At 37.4% G+C, this 24,906-nt stretch overlaps 1 protein-coding gene across 2 annotated transcripts in view; it reads right to left on the bottom strand.

Annotated features, from left to right (window-relative positions):
- Positions 1-24,906, bottom strand: part of ATVPS33 (Sec1/munc18-like (SM) proteins superfamily) — a 457,978-nt gene that overhangs the window by 402,484 nt on the left and 30,588 nt on the right. For both annotated transcript variants that reach the window (XR_016263097.1, XM_089441389.1), the window contains exon 9: positions 1,147-1,203. Coding sequence is in view for 1 of the 2 variants with exons in the window: in XM_089441389.1 (XP_089297515.1) it covers positions 1,147-1,203 (57 nt within the window). In the remaining variant the exon portion in view is untranslated. The remainder of the gene's footprint in view (positions 1-1,146; positions 1,204-24,906) is intronic.

Here is a 24,906-nt window from a genome sequence, read left to right as displayed (position 1 = left end):
AAGGACGGTAGAGATCACAATGCACAAAGAGAACACAAGATTTACCCTGGGAAAACCCACTTGGGGGAAAAACCCAACAACCTTTTCCTTAGAGAAATTCTTTAGTTCAACAAGAGATACATCTAATGCAACTAGTCAACTATGAGGTCAAACTGACCAACAAGCTATGAGCAAACTTGGACAGGCAGCCCTCTAGTCAAGTCAAGTCAAGTCAAACTTCTAACCTTCAACTTCGGCCCTCTCTGATCTGCCTAGGCCGAATTTTGGCCTCCTAGAATACGCCCAGAAATTCACACATGCGAGGTCAAGAGAGAGAGAGAGAGATGCTAGAGATGAATTCATCATTCTTATCTTTCTTCGTCCTTCTTCTCCTTCGCTTGAATGCCCAAAATATTACTTGTTTTATGAAAAGTCAAATGGTGCCTTGAGGAGGACGTCGAATGCTCTTTATATACTAATATAGTGATCTCCCTATTTGAATGGGTGTATCTCTTCACTGGGGCCGACTTGACTTGAGGGGGGGCCAACTTGACTAGTTTGGAGCCAAAAATTCAAAATTCAAATTTCAAAATTCTCTTTTAAATCTGAAATGAAGAACATTTCTTATAATAATTCTTTCAAGGGCTAACCAATGAAAATGACATGAAGAACATATCTTACAATTACATTATACATTTCAAGGGCTAAAATATAGATTATGAAGACCGACCATAGCTACAGAATTCAACACTGGGGAACCAGAATAAAGAGATAGACAAATTATAGTACGTCTGTTTCTGTTAGCAAGCTGTCATGATTGACAGTTAGAGTACAAGGGCAATCTAATCTTGAACCACTAACACCACTAGTCAACTCCTGATATGTGCAGACAAATTCACCTTGACGATTATCTTTGTTGTCTTTTATAAAAAGATTTTGAGGTAGAGTTGAGCTTATTCTGTGTACATATGAACATGTCCATAACGGCATTTTATACTTTTATTACAGTAAGTGAGTTTTAAATCAGAAATTCTGTAACAGCCCTCCAATCTCAAGAAAAATACCACCTATACTCTTCATCCACTTCAAAATTAATGCATTTGAGTCCAAGGTAAACAATACCCTGTAACTTCAACCATCTCGAAAATAATTTGATGATAAGCATACCTCATCTAGAAGGCCTTCATAAGTCAACTGGGAACACATTGGAGTAACCATGTCCACCTGTAAAAAAAACATACAATTTAATTGACAACCTGAATTCCAGTAAATAGAGGTTGCATCTATAGACCACTTTAAAGATCATATTGACAAATATCACTCAAACAAAAATGCAAGCAAAACAAAATGAAACAAAAGGAAAATGTCTCAAGAACACCCAACAACCTCCTACAAGAGACCAAGTGTGATGAAATAGTAAACCTCAAGAACCAAGTTGCTGTAGTGGTGATACAAAGTAGCTGAAGCATGAGAGGAAACCCAGCACAGATGTATGCCAAAATAACCCAATCATTCATGAACATAAGAATGATATTTATTTAAAACTGAAACAAATACAATTATAGAGGAAAATGCATTTAAGGGTAAAACTTTGGGAATTAAAGGCAAAGAATTACCAGCTTATCCCCTAAATATACTAGTCCTTATGTACATTTTTCTAGGTTGGACGCTAAGAAATACATGGAGGCTATTGCAAATAATGATAGTCGCGCTGTCGTAATATTGCAGGAAGGTGTGTTATTAATGGGCAGGTCAGCCATCAGAAATAACAGTAAATCAACAGCAACTAATGACAGCAAAGCAGCCAACTAAGAAGGCAATAAGACTGCCATTTAAATGGTAGTATAACTACCAATTAATAAGTAATACCACGAAAATGTCTCAAGAACACCCAATTAATAAATAAGTAATAAATCTATCAATTAATAAGTAATACCACGATTATTCGATGTTTATAATACAGGCATTATTGCACCACAATTAAATGTTTATAGTCCAACCATATTGGGGTATAATAGAGCTGTCATGTAATATATAGTACTGTAGATAAGTTCACAAATGCTAGCTGTTGTTAGTGATTTGTAATACGGTTGTCCTTTGCTAATGGTGTATATCTTTGTAGTATTGTACGATGAATTTTTATGCAGGGCAGTAATATATATCAACTTTGTGAGACTCAATGGGGACAACAGGTCATGACTCTTTTGCATAGAGTGACAATATTTTTAGCTGTTTCTTCATGGTCTGCATAGACTGCTGTTTGATTTTACCTTCCATCACATATAACAGTTGGCCAACTGCAGCCAATGATAGCACAGCAACAAATTAAGAAGGTGATAAGACTGTCATTTAAGGTGTAGTGCAAAAGTCAGTCATTAAATATTAACACTATAATTAAATGTGTATACTATATAGTACAGCCACTATTAATGTATAATAAAACTATTATTTAATGTATAGTACAGTGGATGTTGAAATTTGGGAAGGTCGGAAGGTATTTCTGAGTGAATAAAACCCACAAAAAGAGAGTTGGTGGGCAAGACACCCAAAGTTTGGGGTTTTGACCAAAAGGAGTGAGCTTGAAACCCCCAAGGATATGAATTTAATATTCTAATTTACTGTTAAGAGGTTGAGTGGGCAACACCTTAATGGAACAAGGGGTTCCCTAAATGACCTATGCACAACATATAAATAAAGCCCAAAGGATAGGCCAAGACATAAGTGAGAAGGACTTCACTTGTGAGAGAGGAGGCTAGAAGGACTTAGCCTAGACAAGCAAAGGAATCGCAGACAGCCCTAGAGAAGCAGCGGCAAGCATAGAAGGAGGCTCAGTGTGTATTCTAGTTAGCAAAGGTGAAGCCACAGTCAAGCGAGGTGAAGCCGCAGGCAACTGTTTGTTGTTACAGTGGATTGAGACCTAGATCTGAGGGCTCAGGCATAAAAGAAGTTGAGGAACTCAAAGTATCATTGATAGGCTGGTCAAGGTCTGTACAGCAAAGCGAGGGCCTAAAAGAGTAGCCCGCAGATGGAGCAGGGTCGAAGTGTGAAGTGTAGGACCAACTAAGGCTAAGTGCTGAGGTCGAGGCCTAAAAGAAGCAGGTCAAGGGCCTCACAATGTAAGAACCGAAAAACTGAAATGCAGATACAGTAAGAACCGAAAAACTGAAATACAGATACAATAAGAATTTTAAAGCAGGTACCTACCTAAACTGCTACCTGAACTGCTGCAGATGATGTTGCCTGCGGCTACGCTGCTCCAATTACCGGGAAACCAATTCCACCCAGCCAGACTGAGCAGAGCCTGGCTGCTCAATCCAGTAAGCTTCTCAACAGAAGCTCACTGTCCCCCGTGCCCAGAACCTCAGAATGTGCTTAAAGCTCTTCCAATGGTCAATTTTCTTCCTCCTGGTTTGTCCTCCTGGTTTTCTCCTGATTTTCTCCTGATTTCTGTTCCCCCCCTTCTCAGCCCATTATCTGCGGTTTATAGCCTGCGTTTAGCGGTGGCCGCCCTGCACACCAGCGACTCCACCGCTTTCTCTCGTGGTGACAGCATTCCTCATGAGCGTGAGTCACACTCCCGTTACAGGTGTTTATATGTAGCATTAAGGTATTTAACGTTTAAACCTTATATATGTGTTATTGTCATTATAACACTATCACGCCTCATTATAACCATATAGCGTATCCTTTATAACTTTATAACAGTTATATGTACTTTATCATATTTGTTTGTCATTTAACTTTATGATATTCATATATACTTTTGTTTTATTTATATTTGTTTTTAATATAAACTTTATAACTTTATATTAATTAATTGTTGATACTAATACTTAATCTTTATTCGATTTTATTAATATGATTATTTTTTTTTATATTCTGGAGCGTATAATATATGTATTCAGAGATGGGTCGTTACACACAAACTATTGACAGGCTGAACAAGGGCTGAGACAGGCAGGCTGAGTACCTAGGAAGGAAGCCGAGGGTCTATTTGGAGGTCTAATTGGACTAACCGCAGAGGATCTGTAGGAAAGGAAGGTTGCAAACCTAGAACAGAGGGTTGAGTCTGTGGAAAGGAGGCCACGGGAAGGGCCGAGTGCGTAGGAAGAAGGCCGAAGGTAACAGCTGGGCTAAAGGATTAGCCTGCTAGTGAAAGCAGTGAGGTCGAGGCTGATATAGTAGGCCAGAAAAGAAGGACCAAGTGTTGTTGTCCATGATTCAATGGTTTATAGGGCTGACAGCAAGAACAGCCATTGGACAGAGGTTTAAAGGAGCAGACCCTGTGGACAAAAGAAGGTTGTAGCAGCAAAGGAAGCTTGATTGAGGGCTACAACAAGGTACAGTGAGGCTGGCATGAGGACTGAGTGCTAAAGGAACAGCCCAGGTGAGTTAAGATTGAAGTTGTTGTAGAGTAAATTTAACAATCCAGTGTTTAATGATCACTCCAAGCACATCGAGATCAGGTAACATCATATCAAGGATTATGTGTAGAAAGGAATAGTAAAGCTACTGTACATTCCAATAGATGAGCAGGTTGCGGATATCTTGACGAGGGCCTTAGTCAAAGGCAAGTTCGTGTTTTTTAGAGATAAGTTAGGAGTTGTACAGAATCCCTTCCTCGCTAAGAGGGAGTGTTGAAAATGTAGCGATGGAAGGTGTTGTGGCTTGTGCCTTAGCTAGGGAAGACCTCGAATTAATCTTTCTCTAGCTTGAATGCGAGTTCATGAGATAGACTTCAGTTAAGATGAGTTGATTTCCAGTCTACTGAAATGGTCATCAAATTTGCACGCGTAGTGTTGGAGCTTCAATTCGTTGGAGTCTTCTTCAGTTAGACTATAGGATGAGGTGGCCGAGTTAAGACTTCAGAGATAAGAAGTGAAGAGATGATGAGTTGTGTCCTCAGTTAACTCGAATCACAACTAGAGGAGATCAATAAGCAACTTGAGCTAGTTAACTGAGAGCTATAGTCCAAGTGTAACTGGGACTTGCCCTAGTTAACTAACAAAGTAAACTCGTGACACTAGTGTGAACTAGCATTCGACCAAGCCTCCTTGCATGCATTGAATTCTATTGTGAAAGAGAAGGACGAAGGCACAACATAATTAATCATTCTTTGTGTGGAATGCATATAGATTGAGAAGCAAGAGTACGCAAGGATTGTGGAGCAAAGATCAAGATTGTAACGAATAAAATATATAAATAATATAAATATAATGGAAATGATAATAATCATAATTAATTATTAGTTAAGTAGTAATTAGGTTGAAGAGGCATGTCTAATTAAGACATGACTCTTCATGAAGAGACACTTCCTTAGTATATAAGCAAGCCTCTCGTTCTCATTGTAATTCATTATCATTCTTATTCATTTTATTTAATATAATATTTATATCCTACATGGATATCTTGACATTCCAAGTCTTTTGGAGTAATTAATTTGTAGAAGGAACTTTGTTCGCTTCATTTGGTATCAGAGCCACGTTTGGCTGATCACCAGGCCTTTGGCTATCAACCTATCATCAACCTTGTTGCTGTCATAATTGAAGTGTTTCGCCACACATTGGGAGATTCTCCATTTTTTAGGTCTTTGGCCATTTGCTACTATTTAAAAAAATAAATAAATAATAATAAAGAATAAAGAAGAAGGGTATATAAAAAAAAAGAGGAAAGGAAATAATATATTCTGAACAAACAAAAAAAAAGTGAAAAAATATATATATATATATATAAAAGGTTTTACATTATTGATAAAAAGTGCATAATAAAGATAAGCGGGAATCTTTTCAAGTATATTTAAGACTTTTTACATGGAGAAGCCCGTGGTTTTAGAAACCAATGGTAATTGCCCGTGGTTTTAGAAACCAGTGGTAAGTTTTACATTTTACGTGGAGAACATTAACCGAGGTTTTAGAAACAACCCATGGTAATTGCCCATGGTATTTTAGAAACCAATGGTAATTGCCCGTGGTTTTAGAAACCAGTGGTAAGTTTTACATTTTACGTGGAGAACATTAACCGAGGTTTTAGAAACAACCCATGGTAATTGCCCATGGTATTTTAAAAGTAAAAGATATTTTGATAACATTGGAGAAAAAAGGTGTGATCTAAATAATTTTAATCGTTCAAATCTAAAGATTGTGACCGTACCAAGAGTCACGTCTCATCCAAATTTTCTGAGAAAAAAATATTATTATAATTATAAAAAGGGATACTATATAAGCCTTATATAGTTACATATAAAAGGAAAAGCAGGTCTCAAAAAAGTATATATAAATTTTATATAATTATAATTTTATAATATATATAAATTAAAATTATATAATATATATAATTTATTTTTATATATAAAAAAAGTTATTATTATATAGAAAAAAAAAATTAAAAGAGTGAAAAAAAGAAGAAGAAGAGAATATTTGAAATATATATATATATATATATTAATATTAGATTTTTATAAGAGAGAAGTGGAATATATTTTATAGATTAAGAGAATATTAAAAAAAAAAGACTGATTTAAAAAGGTATTTAATATTTAAAGAGTAAAATGGAGACTAGTAATGAAAGGTTTCCTAAAACCTTTAGTAAAAGTGTTGATACATTATTTAAAATCAAAGGATCGCTCGCAGGAAGAGATATCATAATCACTGAAAAAAGTCATTATGTTGGTCCTAAATGTGCTAACCAATTGGTGATTCCCGAATCAAATATAGTTGAAAAGAATACTCTTTGTGGATATGACAAACAATATGACATAAGCAATCTACACCTAAGTATTGGAGATTACACTTCTACCTCACAATTCACCGTGAAAACCTTATATTCTAACGATAGTGACATTGTTTTGGGATCACCATGAATGGAAACTCTAGGTTCCTTTATTCTAAATACAAAAAAAGAAGGTTTTTGACATTTTCTTACAAGAAGAAGAAAATAACGCTCCAAGATTTTACACTGGAACCAAACTCAGTAACGCCAGAAGATATCTCAGATATTTCAAAAGTAATTTCTCAAGAAGGTAAAAAAATATTACAAAATATGCAAAACGAAATTAATAAAATCACTGTTGACAAAAATGAAGAAGTTTCTCGACTTAAAAACCATAGTGAAAAATTGTTGACGCAAATTAAGAAACTTAAGAAGGATAAGAAGTCATTAGAAAGCCAGGTACAACAACTTATCAAGAAGGAAGCATCAAATGTAGGAATTCAAGTTGATGACAAAACAACAAATATCGATTCAGTGAATGTCACAACTCAGGAAGAAGACAAGCAAGTTGAAGAAAACACGCGCTTGGATGTTGCAGTTCAAACAATGAACATCCCCAGTGAATGTTTCATAACCAACTCAACAACATCTTCGCCAGAAGAAAATATAAAAATTGGCACATGCCCAGTAAGGAAAAATCAAACAAAAAAAGTTCCATATCGGCATCCAAATCATGAGAACAGACAAATCAACCATGCTACATATTTGAACTAGTCAAAACCGAAACAACAAACTAATGTTCCAGAAAAGAGTAATGTAACCTCAACCCAGTGCTACGAGGACAAGTCGTTACAAAATTCCAGTGATCAGAATGCTATACAGAAGATTAATCTCGGATGGTCTGATCCCTTCTCGGTGCGACAATTTTGTTTGTCACTTAGAAGATCATATCAGCTTGTATCGACGAAGATGATTGTTCCAAGACAGAAAGACTTTCGAAGCCGAAAAAGAGATCAAGCCTTTTTCATCGACAAGCTTTGAGGACAAAGCTCTTTGAGGAAGGAGGCAATGTAACGAATAAAATATATAAATAATATAAATATAATGGAAATGATAATAATCAAAATTAATTATTAGTTAAGTAGTAATTAGGTTGAAGGGGCATGTCTAATTGAGACATGACTCTTCATGAAGAGACACTTGCTTAATATATAAGCAAGCCTCTCGTTCTCATTGTAATTCATTAGCATTCTTATTCCTTTTATTTAATATAATATTCATATCCTACATGGATATCTTGACATTCCAAGTCTTTTGGAGTAATTAATTTGTAGAAGGAACTTTGTTCGCTTCAAAGATCCGCAGAGCAGGTCAAGATTATCTTCAGCAGAGAACAATCGTGTGAAGGACTGAGATCAAGTGCAGGGTCAAGAGTATCTTCTCAGGGGCCGAGAGCAGTTATCAAGATCAGGGCAAGAACAATTGTAGAGCTGAAAATAGTGAGGAGTGTTGGAAGTTTCGTAGCCAAGGTCAGTGTTTTCATCTCGAGAAGAAATGAAAAATCTAAATTTATATTTTGTGCTCCTATTGATCAAGGTTGGCCTCATATTGTTTAAGTCGGCTAGGCCCCTTGGAGGCATCCATTTGGCCCCTTTCAAAGACTATATAAAGAAGACCTCTCCTCATTTTGTACATCAACTCGTGATGTGATTATCTTTGGTCCATCGTAGTTAGAAGCAAAATAAGGGGGTCAAAAATCAAGAGGAGGGCTCGGCACTTGATCTTGTTCTTGGTTACTAGTTTGGCTAATATCTTGATGTTGATTTTTTGATGTATTGATGAAATCTGAACTCTCTCTCATAAGAAAAGATTTCTAGGTTTCCCCTTCTAGGTTTTGCCCTAGCCTCGGGCCTCGCTTTTTGTGTCTCTTGTCTCATTGTCTCATGGTTCCTTTCTACTGCTCTTTCTTGCTTATTGGATGAAATTTTCTTCTATATAATTGCTTAATGATATTGGATGAACGCTAAGTGGAATTAGATGCTAACTGATCATTAGAAGTACTTATTTGTTGAAGAAAATTATTCTAGCTTGTTTGCCTTAGAAATTTCAACATGGTATTAGAGATATGGAAGATCAAAGAGCAATTTTGAAGGCAAGCAAAGGTTTGGTCAAGTCCAAGTTATCTCTGATGAAATGTCGAATTCTTGTGGTACATTATTGTAACTAGACCAAGATTTTGAAGGTTATTAAGGGACTGAAGTTTAGTAAGATCGAAGATCTGTTACACCTATGGGAATAGCAAGTTATCTATGTAGCCTAATTCTACCCTAGAAGAAAGAAATATCTGTGACTAGTACCCTGTGCGAATGATCTGAGTTCTGTAAGTCTATGTTTGAGGTCCGAAGGTTGTAACTTATCTCTGTGGAAAGGGTCTGAGGTATGGTTACTAGTCCAAGCTATGGAGATCCAAACCTTACTAAATTTATGCAAATTTTGTGGAGTCATATCTCTGGGGCAACCAAAATTTTCATTAAAACCTCTGAGGAATCCCATTCTCTGTAATTATGTGAGCCTCCTATGGCATTTCATGAGAAGTTTGATGGCACTAATTCTTTGTAATTGTGTGAGCAACCCGTGGCATATCATGCATGATCTGTGGCTTATTGCACTATGGATTTGCGAAGTTCTAAGGCTCATATCTCTAAAGGTCTATAGTATTATTCAATCTCGAGCCGCCTCCTCCATAAACAAAATCTGAGCTCCCTCATTCATTTGATCTACGTCATTTATCTCTGCAACAAGCAAGCTCCTCTATCGAGCAGCTTTGTGGCACCCTTTGGTAGCTCTAGTCCGAATTTTGTAATAAGTATCTCTCTGGTTCATACGAGTTTATATGTGGCACTATTTTATGTTCATGCGAGCCTCTCAATGATATATTTTATGTGCTTCATGCGAGCGTCTTTGTGGCATGTTCTTTGTATGGCATGCGAGCTTAACGCCTATCTTTTGTGGAAGGTTGCAAACCTAAGGCACTTTATCTCTAAGGAAGGAGTGCAAAATCTGAGTTTATCTCTAAGTGGAAATATGTGAGCTCTTGTGACATCAATTGTCTAAGAAAAATTGTGGACATGTGTTACTTATTCTTTGTGGAAATCATGCGGCCTTGAAGTACTTCTCCACTATGGAATGACATGAAATTTGAGACCAAATACCTGTGACACCATGCAAAGTCTATGAAGCACATTGCACTAAGATACGACCAAAAGACTGAGCCCAATCAAGGAGATCTGGAAAGCCAAATAGAAGACTAGTCACCAATTTTATTGAGACAACATATCTTCCCAATCTCTGGAAATTTGCAAGCTTTGAGACACAATATCATATCTTTGTTATGCAATCTCCTGTGGCATCATATCATCTATGTTATGTGAACTTTTTGTGGCATAATTCATCTCTATTATACAAGCTACATTGCGGATTTGAGACTTCTATGGAAGTTTGCGGACCTAGGGCACTTTTTCTCTATGGAATACAGTGCAAATATGATAGCCTTGCATACGATAATGGATAATGTGAGGTCTAAGTCATTCTTACCTCTCCATGACATCTGAGTTACACTGAAACTATTATCTCTGTGATATCCATGACATTTGAAGCTACAATTAAAAAGTTAGATGATCTGAAGTCTAAAGAAATGTAAGCCTAATCCAAATTTGTATTTCTAATCCGAACCTCTTTGAGGGATGTTCAAGATCTCAGATGAAGAAGACCTTTTTTCCTGTGCTCAAGCCCTTCTCTGTGCCTAGGTTGAGGTGACTATATCCAAAGACTATCTCTGAGGTAAGATCAGGAGTCTAAGCCTATATGGCATCTGTATTGTTGTGTTAAGATGATAATATGAATCAAAATGGTGAGCCTTTTGAGGCTCCAAGCCAGGGCAAAACCCCTCCAAGGGGAAAACCCAAAAGAATTCTCTTCCTATAGAATTAGATCAAATGAGATATCCAAGACCCATAACCACAAAAACTTCCACCTCTAGATGCCAAGTTAAACCTTCCATCCTTCCAATGGATTCTGTTATCGCGCGGATTGACACGACAACGCTCAGACCGAGGGCTGTCACTCTGATCCCCGATCCCTCCGTTTAAGCCTGTCTCCCGCGGCTAAGGGGGGTAGTCCCTATGAGATAATGAGACCAACTGTCGACCAGTTGGTTAGGAGACACGAGACACGATCAAGATAAACACTAAAATGATTTAATTAATTGAGCAGACCAGTGCCTTAAAAGATTGTTATTAAAATGATTACTTGTTAAATGATATAAAAAAAACATAAACCATGAACAGTAATCATTTGTCATCAGCTAAATCACATGACCAAAACGATATCCGGCAACTGAAAATTTTGAAGAGATAAATGCCTTAAGTCACCACGAGAATCATGAATTATTAACCAGACATCGTATTCGCATCTCGACTTCAAAAAATTCAGATCTCAGCATGAAAGATATAACATGAAAAACCACTGAAACTGGCAAAACTAATTTTCCACAAAATTTTAATATTTTTTCAAAAAATTTTAAATCTTTTTTCAATATTTTTTTATATTTTTTATTTTTATTATAAAAATGAAAATTTAAAATCTAAAAATTTAAAATTTAAAACCTATTCTAAAACTAAATCTAAACTAAAAATAAAATCTAAAACGCTTAAACAAAAATCTAAAACATAAAATCTAAAAACTAAATATTAAAATCTATATAAAAAAAAAATTAAAATCTAACAAAACCTAAGAAACAACTATGCAAATATATACATATTATAAACCTGAATCTAAAATCTAAAAAAAACTAAATCAAAATCTAAAAAAAAAAAACTAAAATCGTAACTTCACGTAAACATTTTCTTTTTAAAATTTAATTGAAATCTAAATGAAACTTTAAACTAGCCAAAATAACCTCGCTACTCTAAATGATTTTATTTAACATACAATTGAAAATTCCTAAGCAAATAAAATCGAAATTAACAAAAAGAAACGATAGCCTAACTTACGCATAAAAAAAAAGTCTAACGGTGAGAGGTATTACGCCTAACCCTCAGCTGCGATATAACCACGCATTTACATATTAAATCAAAAACCAAGCATGAAATCATGACCTGGTCTGGCATCAGAATACGATTGCGTCCAAAAAAAAAAATTCTAACCTAAGCGTAACACGCAATACGGTGAAGCATTACCAGCGTAAGAAGGAAAATGCGAGCCGAGAAGAACTTACCAGATCAAATCGTTCTCGGTAATGCTTTAGGGTTTTACCTGTTCCGTCTGCGTAGAAGGGATCAATCCGTCTATCTGGCAATATGCTTGATGCGTGAAGCTGCAAATACCCTGATCGTTTGTGCTACTGAGATCAAATCTGAAAAATCCCGCAGATAATGATTTCGTTTTGCCTGATTAAAGCATCGATTCAATGCATTTTTGCTGTGGGCGGACAGGGAAAATGGCGGACAGAGCAGCGTTGAAATCTGAACAGTCGACGGCGTGGATGGAACCTTCTACAATGCTTTCAACGCAGGGATGTAGTTTCGTTCCAGAGTATGCAGGTTTGACGGCGGATGAATGCTAAAATGGGCATTTACATTGATCCAACAAATGGCTGAGCAACTCTGTCCGCATACAGACTTGTGGATATCGATTTATCTCTGTTTTCAACAGGTTCTCATGCCTGCCCGCATAACCCAAAACCTTTACACGAAATGTTCTGAGCCGATTTACTTGAACGCTTTGGATGCAAGAGCACGTTCTTCCGTCAACGCATCAAAAATATCACTAAGTATTATTCAGTATATGCGTTACAGTTTCTGACAGGCTCACATGATGGCAGCAATTGATAAAATGCGTTGATGTTTCTCTTTGCTGATTGGCCAGATAATGATAGATCAGCACAATATGCAATGCCCTTTGATAACCAGACAGCGGTGAGGAGAACGTATCAGATAATATCTCTGAAAACCCTGTACAAGAAAACACAAAAGAGAATAAACACCCAAATGAAAAATCTGTGTAAAGCAGAGATTTAAAACCCTAAATCAAAAAATTTTGAAACCCTACAACAGCTGATTAATTTACAGATTTGGCCCCTTAACAGCCAGATTCAACAATAAGCACAGAAATATTTTAAAGAAATAAAGATTTTCATATTTTCACTGTGAAGAACTTCAGAAAATCTCTCATGCAAATTAGAAAAATAAACCGAATGATAGACCCAGGATCAAATCCAACTGGGCTCAGCAAAAAATGCTTGCGGGAGTTGGCTGGTTCAGCCGAGAACTTCCCCGAACGCCCACAAAATTCCTTCAGAAAATGCTTTTTGCACAGCTCAAAACAACCGTCAATAAAGAGGGCAAAAATGCTGCTAGATCTCAAACAGTAATGGAGATACCTGCCATTACTTCAGAAACCCTAACAGCACTCAAACCCTAGCAAGTGGACAAGATACATGTGCCCACACTACTCTACAAAAAAGCTATTATTAATGGTTGAAAAGAAAATATGCAGAAAATTTAAACAATCTCACAGCATTTCAAAAGAGTAACACCAGCAAGATATGGACCCCAAAGTCTTCTTTTATTAACCAGAAACAGATTTACAAGAGAGCTTCTTCAGTATCAGACTCACACATCCAATGATCTGAAATGACCCCTAGCACCCTATATAAAGGAAATGACTCCAACGGCTAGTTCGAGTGATCCATGCTGAAATGATCTCGACCGTTGATGAGGATCAAGACATCTCTTGATCTCATCTGTCGATTTATTAACTTATTATTAAAATAATATTTTGCATGCATTCACTTAAAATATTATTATTTTATTAATTTAGGGTTTTTGCTTTATTTTTTAATTTTTTATTATTTTTTATTTATTTCATTTTTTTATTTTTTATTTATTTTATTATTTTATTATTTTTATTTATTTTTTAATTTTTTAATTCATTTTAAAATGGATCATCGAACTAAGCCTTCGGAAACATCACCTAGGACCTAGGACTTAAGACTCATGAGGGGATTTAGAACATTTTTCGACCCTCAGGACACATTACATCATGACTTTTACAATTTACATCTTAAGGGAGAAAACCCCTTTAACATAGACCCTCACAAATCACCCAGTTTTGCGACACAACTATAATCTAGCAGATCAACACACTAGGATTCTCCTAAAATTCCAATGACAAAATCCATCCCGGCTTTGGGGTCAGGTTTGAAGGAAAACTCTGCCGATCCATGGATCGGTGAGACGAAAAACCTTACGGGACGTAGATTACCACTAGAAAGTTAGGTCCACCTAGGCAATTCACATACACGACTCATGTCTGCTAAGATTATTTACAATTCATACATGCAGACTGGGTTTACAATCAAAAAAGATCAAGCTGCTGATGATGGCAGGATGGCACGGACACATCGATCAGGTGCTGCCCCTTTCTGTCAAGAAAAAGGGGGTGCACTGCATGGGTAGTTGACCAGTAGAGGTCAACATCTGGCTCTACTTGGGGACACTTTGCTGCTTGCAGGAATGTGAGAATCCAGAATCTGCATCCATACAACACAAAAATAAGTAGCGTCCATCCAAAAATCAGCATATACATTAAGCACAGGAAAGAAAAAAGCTCTTCATTTATTAACTATCTAAAGCAGAAATGAAAATGCGGAAAAACAAGGAGTAGGGTTAGAAATACGATACAAAGGATGCCCCATGGCATCAGATGTGTTCAATATAGTGTATACTAAGCATTTGCCTGCTTTCAGGCAAATCTGTCGGCTGCTTGTCGGATGTGCCATGTCCAATTTTGCATATGGTAGGACTCTTTCCTATCCGAAAATCAAGTTGCTCGCGGCCGTCTGATGCGTCAAATCTTCTTCTTATTTTCTTTCTCTTGCGCTTTTTCTTTCTGGCAGGTTGAATTACTGATGACCTGGAACTTTCTGTTTCAAAACTATTAGATGAAGTATGCGTGATATGTCTTTCTTTAGCCCGCATCTGATCTTTATCATTCTTAAGTCTATCCGGATCACCTTCAATTAACCATCTTTCAATCGAATCAATAACCTCCTCATAATAAGATGGAGCTTGTTGCAGCACATGAGAAGTTCACATTGGAAGTTCGCATTATAGAACTTGTTGTTGTAACTACAGTGGGTTGTCATGTAATTGTGGTGGCTCACATTAGTGTGACTTGATCACACATTAAAAAATTGTTCTTAACTACAATAGATAATAACGGTAATTTCTATTGTATACCTCGAAGATGACAGTGATGTCATTGCAATGGTGACTCGTTGATGGCTTGTGGCATGCTCTATGGCAAAATCCTGTAGCTCGAATATGTGATGATAACAGTGCTATGACGGTTACCTCAATAATTCTTTGTAGGAATTTATCACACCAAGATACTTCTCCTCCAAAAGAGATGGCATTGACACTACATGTTTGAATTGTTAAATCGATACTTTGAGAAGCACATCTTAGAAAAGCAGTCTCTTTCGAATGAGATTTGAATATCTCTTTGAAACAATTCCCGTGATCATGGAAGTCAGGTAAATCCAATATGAGGTATGTTGGATGGTGTTGTCATTGATGTCAACTCTAGGGCTTGACTTTGACTAAACACTTGTCATTGATGTCAAACAAGTTAATGAACGCTCTTATATTTTTTGGATTACATCAAGTTGGAAGCTCCACTATTAGATGGTTGAAAACCCTAAGTTCTAGGCTTGGGTTCCCTGGTCAAGGGATATACCCCAAACTTGTAGAGGGATTTTGGAGAAGCTAATCATTGACTTTATCTCAACGATCCACGTCATTGGATTCTCCTCGTTGAGATGTTTCTGGTGGTATGTGGTATGCCACGAGAGGCCGCCTAGTTTGAGAGATATTCACGTTTGACGCTGAAGACCCCAATTTCTAGGCTAAAACCCCAAGGGGTGGTGACATAGCACACATTCATTAGGTGTGGTCATTAAACACCAAGCACAAAGGTTATTTATCATGTCTTGTGGCACAATATTTTTAGGAAGGCATCATATGTGTTGTTTTCACCCATAGGAAGTATACCTCCTTAATTAAAAAGCCGAATTCCTCAACATGAAGGCAGCAAATCTATTTTGCTTAAGGGCTTAAGATAACCGCTCATTTGAGTTCATTAGAAAAGTCAAAGAGATGGCATACTATACTACTTTGACCTAGGGTATCATAGCGTGTTTGCCTCAAATTTTTAAAACATTGAACCTCCTTCCAAAAGATTATCAAACTCACCTTTGGGTCTCTAAATTCAAACTACATTAAACTTCAAAAGGGGTTTACCTATTAAATATCTTCCAAAAATTTAATTTCATTTTAGAGACTCCTCCAACGTTCACCTTAGAAACCCCTCTTATGCCCACACATGAGAATATAAAAGAAGACCTAATATACTCTCATAACACACAAAAAATTCAATGAACTTTCTTATGTTTAGCTCTGAAATTTTCGGCTGCCTGAGGAAAACAGTGAAGTTCTTAAGAGGGTAGGGTTAGGTTTTATTGTGTCTTGTGATTCGTTGGTTCAGGTCTTTTCAAGGAGAGCGAAGCGCAAGGTGTTATCTTGGTCTCGGACTGGTAGTTTAGGGTCTAATTACTCCTTCATAACTCACCATCATCACAGAATTAAAGTTTCGGATCTGTATTGAACTTCGGACCTGAGATCCTTGAATTTACCTGAGTTTGCTGGTGGAAGACTGTCTCATTTAGGGCACAACAAAGGGTGCAGGACCTATATTACAGGTCACTCTTTTGATGAAGAGCGAGGATAATGTTGAAGCAAAGACTCACAAATTATAGTCTTCGGCCTTCAGGTAAGCTTTTGTTTAGTCTTCAATAAGTTCGGATTGTCTGTAAGTACCTTGGTCCTGTATACTGTTGTTTCCTTTATCATTTCCTTAGGCATTATTGCAGTAGTTTGGAGCATTTGTTTAGAAGTTAGGTACAAGTCTTCATCACAGATTTTCAGCCCCCTTGCAGTATAATCAAGTGTCGATTTGGTTACATTTTTTGGATCAAAGTTTTGCTACATTTTGAAGGGATATCCATTACACCTTAATCAGTGCTTTTCACTGCAATTTGTCTTGGTATTTAGTGTTTAGTTTCGACATCAAGGGTCGGACTTATAGCAGTTAATCAATCATCTAGGGCACCAAAAACCACTGAACTATTTGGGGTAATTGTCACAAGTTTTGTGGGCTTTTGGGTTTCAGGGAAGACCTCCAATTTGACCCTCACTCGTTTAGTTCAGACCTTGGCAATAAGGTTCAGATCTTCATTGAAAATTCCTTAGCATTTTGGCATCTACTTTATAGTATGGACAGAGATTCCCCTGTCAATATATGACTTTGATTTTCATCATAAAACAGTGGCAGTAATCTCATTGTATCAGTGAGCAATTTCAAGGATCAAAATACACTAAGCCAATCATTGACTTCAAATTTTGGTACAGATTTATGTTATGGATCAAATGCACTAAGCCAATCTTTGATTTCTAGTTTTGTTGTGGTGATTGATATTCTCTTAAAGCCTCAGAACAGTGCAGTTTCTCATCAACAACATGATTCAACACTTGATCTCTTGACTTGGTTGCTTACATACTATACACAGCCTGCATAACAGTATACATATTAAACTAATCAACATAGCAGAGATCTATAGCAGTAATCTATACACTATAGTTGACACAGTATATATAGTACTAATCTATACATATGCATGACAATAATTCACAGCTTATAACAATATAGCAGAGCTTTGGTAAGACAGTGGTTGTATCCTCAATAGTATTCAAAGCCGACTTAAGTGAAGTATAAAACTTGAGCCTGCACTTGTATGCAATCTGACCAATTGAGTGTATGTAAGTCAGTTGCATCATCTGCTACATAAGTTTTTGTGACTAAGGAATTTATCTTCATAATCAATAGTGGCTTACACTACAGGGACGTGACACAGTAACATATAGGCTTCAACAGTGACATTGATTGTACCTACAGTGACCTCAGTTAATAAGTTAATAAGATAGTGACTCTTGTATGAAGTTGAGATTCGACATTGATATATGGCAGAGATCTAAGTGATCTTGCAGGACATTGATATGATGCTTTGACTTTGACTTGACATGACCAAGCAATGAAACAGGGAAAACAGTGCATGACAACAATCTGGAAGGTACTTCATAATAATATCTGAGCAGTAATAAGACGTATGCTTGTAGCTCTCCTTGGGCAGAGTTTGACAGCATTGCAAACAAGTCATAGGGATGATCTAAGGCACCTTGGATTGTGCCACCAGCATTGGACATCAGTGCCCAGTATTTGCAGCAGCATTACCAGCTTGGCACAGTGTTGTGGATGATTGCTCTATGAGCCATTGAACGCATGAGGCTGAGAAAGGTAAACTTCAAGGCAACATCAAACCACTTAGCCTCGTAGCTAGCCCTATGGGGCAGGAGAGGGCTCTCTCCGGTCTATCTCGGTAAAGATCTTCAACAGGCGAGATAGCCAATGAGGAAACACTGATTTTAGGCTAGTAAACTGATCAAAAGGTTTAATTTGGGATTTTTAGGGTTTTGGTGGAAAGTTGGGGAAAGGCAATTATGGGTGCGGGGATTGGACACAGTTTTTGCAGGGGGTTCTTTGGGGCAAGGTAGGAGACTGTACTGATGCCTTTAAATTAAATGGATGGATAGAAATGACCGGTGAGGAGCTAAAGAGAGCAAGAAACCTTCAAGAGTTCTCTTTAGACAGATGAAAACATAAATATTAAGCAAACTTAAAAGCAGAGCATGACAATCATGAATTCTACTTTAACACTTCATTCGCCTAATTTGCAGAAGGAAAAGTAAGATGATGAATCACATAACAAATTTACAAGTACAAAGAGATACACACCATCAATACATGTAACCACAGGAATCCCAAAAAAGACTGCAAAACCCTGGTCTTTCTTCCTTTGCCAAAACTGCAGAGATACAATGAATAATACAATAGTAGCTTCTCCCTCAAGAGTCCAACCTCTCCAACCTCTGAAAATGACTAAGAAAATACATAATATAAGCAAGCTAACACCTTTCCTTGCCTCTAGGCGTCGAGCTCATCCTTCTAGGAGCTGTTTCAACCAATTCTAAACTGAGCACTAAAATCTAGACAGTCAAAACAACTTGCCTCTATAAGCTAGGAAACCAATTCATTCATTAAATGTTTGCTATTTCATGAATGAATCTTCTAGAATAGGTAAATAAGTGTCATGTCAACATGAAAATACATTAATTACATCAAAGAGGGTGAAAAATCCCATCACAAGTCAAAACTAGTCAAAACTGGACGAATTCCTAAGCTGTAGATGAAATCCTGTGAAAACTGCCCAACAGGTCGCGCCCTCTTCCTGAACGGGTCGCGCTACTTTGCAGCTGATTTTGAGGTACTTCCCGGTGTCCAAATGAGGCAAAAGTGGGCTTGTTGGAAAGGTCTGGATGTCTACTTTCCAACCCAAGTGGAATTTCTGAATTTGGTGATCATTTGCCCCTCCAAAATTGCAATCTCCCAAGACTGCTTCCTGTGTGTCAAAAATGTGGCAGAAAGTCATTTTTTGCTTGTTTTTTGACCTTCTCGAGGCCCAAAACTTGGTGAAATTTCTTGGCAATGGCTGAGCAAGTGTAACTTTCCATGACAAATCCAGAAATGCTGAGTTTTCCCAAAATGGAGTTGCCCAACGAAAGGCGCGCGACCCGTTGGGGAGGAAACCCTGTGTTTGGCACAAAAAATTCACAATTGACAAAATTTTCTCCAAATTTCTTGAAATTTGGGCTGGGAGTCTCCAATAAAGTACCATGCTCAGTCAAAGAGGCTTTGGCCAAAATTTGGAGTGGATCAGGCCTTTTCCGTCGTTTTAGTGCCTTGGCCAACCTCCTTGGATCTGGCGATTGCAATTTTGACATTTCTCTAAAACCATGACACCTGTGCAAAAACTGAAGGAGGTTTTTCTTCTTTGGCATGTTATGGACAAAAACCCCTCTCAGTTTTCCAAAATTCATCTTTTATTGCTCTGGAACATCATTTGAGGGCGACTTGTCCCGATGTGTGAAACAAGGAATTTTGTCGAAATGGAGCGAAATGAAGAGGATAGGGGGCTTCTAAATTCTTGGGGAAATTTTTGGGAGTGGGGAGGGATGTTAGGAAGCAGGGGAAAGTGGAATCTCAAAGATTGAGCGAGGGGAAGGGGTCGAAAAGGGCAAAACACAGGCCCAACCTAGAAAATTGCCAGGTTGTAGCTAGAAACTAGGGTTTGTGCGAAAATGAGGAATTTTGCGGATCTAAGGGATGGGAAGCTTTTAATAAGGTACTTTAAGGATAGGGGAAGGTGTATGAACATCAGGATACAAGTTTTGCCGATGATTTGACCATTCGAGAGAAATGACCTTGCCTAGGCGCAACTGAAGCATGAACAAGGTGTAAAATGACTCATTTGACACTGACATGATAATGAAAACCCTATGAATGATGATAGACTCAGCTGAATGATGACATGGACCGACATTTGGACAACTTTTAGAAGGAGTGAAAGCAAACCCTAGACCTAACGCCTAGTGACCAAATTTTGCTTGAAAACTCTTTGAAATGACAAAATTTGACCTTGACACTCTGAGACCACTTTGTAAGAGCATATTTGATCACTGGAGGAAGGCTGGAAAGACTGACACTAACAGTAGCCATGGTCAATATTTTCATAATGACAAAATTGGAAATTTAAATTATATTTTTGCCTCCTAAAAGATGATAAGTCAGCTCCACTAAATGGTAGGTTGGTTGGGCCCCATAGAGGCACCCATTCGAACCCCTATGATGACTATATGTGTGTGTGTATGTGTGTGTGTGAGAGAGAGAGAGGGAGAGAGACAATTGCTCCTTATTTGGGAAATTCATTTTGTAGTATCAATTCTATTTTCTACAAGCTATATATGGGAAAAGAAGGACGAAATCTGTGAAGAATATGGAGGCTTGTATTTTGGTGTTATTCTGGTCAGTTATAATGATTATTACTCTGTTTCTGGACAACATTGATGGCCATTGGATTCTCTCTCATAAGGAAAGCAATTTTGGGTTTTCCCCTTGTGGGTTTTGCCCTAGCCTCTGGCCTAATTCTTTGTGTCTCTTGTTCATTGTCTCACTGTGTATTTTACTACTCATTTCATGTTTGATAGTTGTTATTTTCAAAACCCCAAAGTCCAAATGAAATTTAACAGAACCAAATCCCTTCACCAGATAAGTGGAGTTGTCTCCAAGGATGATCTTTAGATTTGTCTCCCTCTCAACCTGATTTAAGAGGACTTCACGATACCCAGAGAAATGTCTAGAAGCCCCACTATCTACCAGTCAACTATCACAAGAATCTGGAGGAGAGGAACTAGAAAGGGCAGAAATAAGAATAAATTCAAATTGAGTGGCGGCTGCATTATTTCCATACCTAGGGTTTCTTGATCTCTTTTGAAGACGAGGGCCTTCTTCACAATCATTAGGAGCATCTCTTCTTCTTGTATCATTGAACCTATTGTTGTTGAAGTCATGATTGTTGTTGTAATTGGACCTTTGAGCATCTTTCTTTTTCAGACAATCTCAGGCATAGTGACCATGGTTGTGACAATTGTCGCATTCAATATTCCTTAATCTTCTATTAGAGTCCTTTGATTTGTTGAAATATGTAACTAGGTTTGGTCTTCATAATGACATATTTAATGTTGATTTTATGTATTCAAAGAAAAGAGAAAATTAAATTTATTATTATTGTTCTTGAGGCATGGGTTTCATGCTCAAGGAAAATTTATTTTAGGTCAAGCTCCCGTTGAGACCTTCTAGGATTTGTCATTGAGTCCATAAAGTCAAGAGTCATTGTCATGTATGAATAACCCTTCTTAGGCATGTTACATATTGTAATAAAAATTATCTAAGTCAAACTCAAGCCAAATAACCCTCCACGACCTTCTCAAGTGCTTATGATCAAGTCGGCCTACAAAGGAGCAAGTCGGCCTATTTGAGGGCTCATGAAGGGCTATATAAAGGAGAACTCGGCCTCTCTAAAGTATATCTCACTCAAGCATCAAAAAAAGTTCGATCAAGGAAGAATAAGGAGCCTAATACCCAGCGAATGAAGAAGAGCGAAGCTTTTTATGATCTGTTTTGGGCTAATTCTCCTCCACACGTGCGAAGGTTAGGGCATCATTTGCAGCAGTGAAAGCCGAAAATTGCATTCACTAAAAGGGGGACGAATTTGGGTCAAATAATGTAAAATTAGTGAGCCGAATAATCAAGGAAGGGAGTCCAAGTCAAGCGAAGTCAAAGGGAGGATGATCTGTCCATATTCTAGCCACACGTGTGACCTAGGGGTTTTGTAGAAGAGGTCGAAATTGCAGTCTACAACAGCTAGCCTAAATTCTAAGTTAGGGCTGAAATTTGAAGTTGTGATACAAGTTTGACCAGCGTTGACTTGGAGAAGGAGAAGTTCATCAAGAAGAAGCATTGACTTGGTCTTAGAGTGGTTATTAGGTCAAGGGTCTAGGTCTTAGAATTCGTCAATTGAAGATTCTATAAGAAGAAGAATTCGGTGGGTTTTCCTCTCAAGCTTGGAGAGGTTTTCGCCCTGGCTGATAGCCTACATCTTGTGTCCTTTGTCTCATTGTTCTTTATGTTTAGGTAATTGTTTGATGAAGAGAACATAATAATAATCAAGCTAAAGACGAATCTAATCAAGAAAAGTAAAAGGCATTCACAAGCAATTATCATAAGTATCGAGAAATCACCTATATTGCTACCCCTAGTTTTCTCAACATGGAATCAGAGCTAAGGTGACAAGTCAAGAAAGGGAAGCTCATCAAAGGACAAAAAAGGACCGAAGTACTAATAGATCATCAAAGGCATCAAAGCATCAAGAAGATCCTCTCATCTCCAAGGGATTTTGAAGACAAGGACTACATCATCATCATGAAGGAAGTCAAAACCCTAGTTCGTTTAAAGAAGGCATCTACACTTAAAGCATTCTTGGGAACCTCGCTCAATCATCACTTTGAAGAAGGAAAACTCAAAGACCCTATCACAAAGAAAGAACTATTATCTGAAGCATCTTGAAGTCTACTCATCTAAGGAATCAAGAACAAAGGCATTGTCATCATCAAGGATTCAAGGTGATATCCATTTCATTAGATCAAGGATCACTTTTTGAAGGAAGACATCTTCATCAAGAAGAAGTCATCTATTACCAATATCATCATTAAAATCAAGAAGGCAACAGTCTGAAGATAATGTCATCAAGGAGTACCTTCACAAGTATATTTATGTCTACATCTGAATATGTCAAAATGTCTTTTTGCAAGGAAAGCAACAAATTGGTTGGGGTTTCAAACTTTCTTGGATGGAAGAAAAGCACAGATCTAAACCTCATAGAAAATGAGGTCATGGAACATCTTAAGGGCTCAATCACTAAACCTCCAAAGGAAGAAGCTCAAGCACTTACAAAATTCATGAAAGGAGAAGTAAGGGCTCAAAGGATTCTTATAAAATCTATTAAAGATCCCCTCAATCGCTATGTATCAAAATTAGAAACTTCAAAAGAAATATATGACAAACTTGTAGACTTGTTCTCCGTAAGCACTACAGGAGAAGTGATCTCATTAAGATAAGAACTCTACAAAATGAAGATATCGAAAGAAGAAGGAATAGCCTCATACTTTATGAGGGTGTCTGAAATAAGGGATCAACTGCAAGAGTTGGGAGAGATAATGTCAAAAAAGGAAATGACAACCATAGTGCTCAATGCACTACCAAAGGAATCTGGCAAATTCACATCCAACATCTAAGAAGGAAGCTACTCCATTCAATGAACTATGGTCATTGTGCAAAATCGGAGAAACCACGCTGAAGGCAAAAATCGACGTAGGATCAAGCGAGCAAGCTCAAGCATTCGCTGCCATGGCTAGAAGAAAAGGTAAGTTTGGTAAGCTGGGTCCTCAAAAAAAGAAGATGAACATGTTGAAGGTTCAATGCTATGGTTGCCATGAATATGGGCACTACAAGAGAGATTGTCCAAAGCTCAAGAAGGACAACAACAAAAGAGGAAGGGAAGAAGCCCATATCACTAAAGAAGTGGAAGAAGCATAAAAGAAGAAATCCGAGGAGGAAGTAAAAGATCTCTACTATGATTGTGATAGTCTTCCTCACCTAGTTCTTCTCAAGTTTTTGTTTCAAGTTTTATGTTGTAAAGTATAGATATTATGTAGGAATCATTAGAAGCATGATAGGATGCATCATGTTAGGAGATGGCATCATAGAAGCATATGATTGAAAGCAAGAGCTCGTGACATCATCATAAAGAAATGTGAAAGATAGCTGAATTAGAAGTTTATAGCAATCACCTATAGAAGGAAGTAGCTCTTGGTAACCTCATCAGAAGCATAAGTAGTACTTATGGGAAGAAGAAAGTCATCTGGTATAGAACCCAACATACTTTTCTCAAAAGGAGCATTTGCGAGATGAGGATGATTAAGATCCTCCATTGGAATCTTCATTGGAAGGTTCACCAACTAGAAGAAGCATCTTGCCGAGAATTCCACCTTGTATGGAATTCACAGGATAATGGTATGATGTCAAAAGAAGTAAGGCAAGTCAAGGTGATTGAAGTTCTTTCAATCAAGGAAGTTGTTGAAGGAAGTCTAGATGACCAAAAAGAAGAGATGAGGTATGTATGCTTGTATATGATAAAATTGAGTAATGTCATATAGTTGCAAATAGCTTGCATAAACACTCCACCTCATGAGCATGATCAAGAAAAAGGGATCTCCTCCTTTGGAAGGATGCATAAAGGCATGGTTCACATATTGACTAGATGAAATCAACATAATAAGTTCTCATATGGAATATGAGGTTGTTGACAAAAATGAAAGATCAATGGATGGAAGTTCCCAAGAAGCAATATGTGAAGAAAGTAAGGAGAGGTCATGAAAGATGCAACTATGGACACATAGAAAAGGAAATAAACATCCAATGACTAGAAGGATTGATTGTGACATCTCCATGAAAAAGGTATGAAGACTTCGATGAAGTCTGGAAAGGAAAGAGACCCTTGACATTTAATATTTTTGGAGATGTGTCAAT

Source organism: Pinus tabuliformis, chromosome 9, assembly GCF_031772625.1.
Source record: "Pinus tabuliformis cultivar Carrire ecotype Pingquan chromosome 9, CPIR1, whole genome shotgun sequence".
In the NCBI taxonomy this organism is placed as follows: domain Eukaryota; kingdom Viridiplantae; phylum Streptophyta; class Pinopsida; order Pinales; family Pinaceae; genus Pinus; species Pinus tabuliformis.
This window is presented reverse-complemented; position numbering and strand designations above follow the sequence as displayed.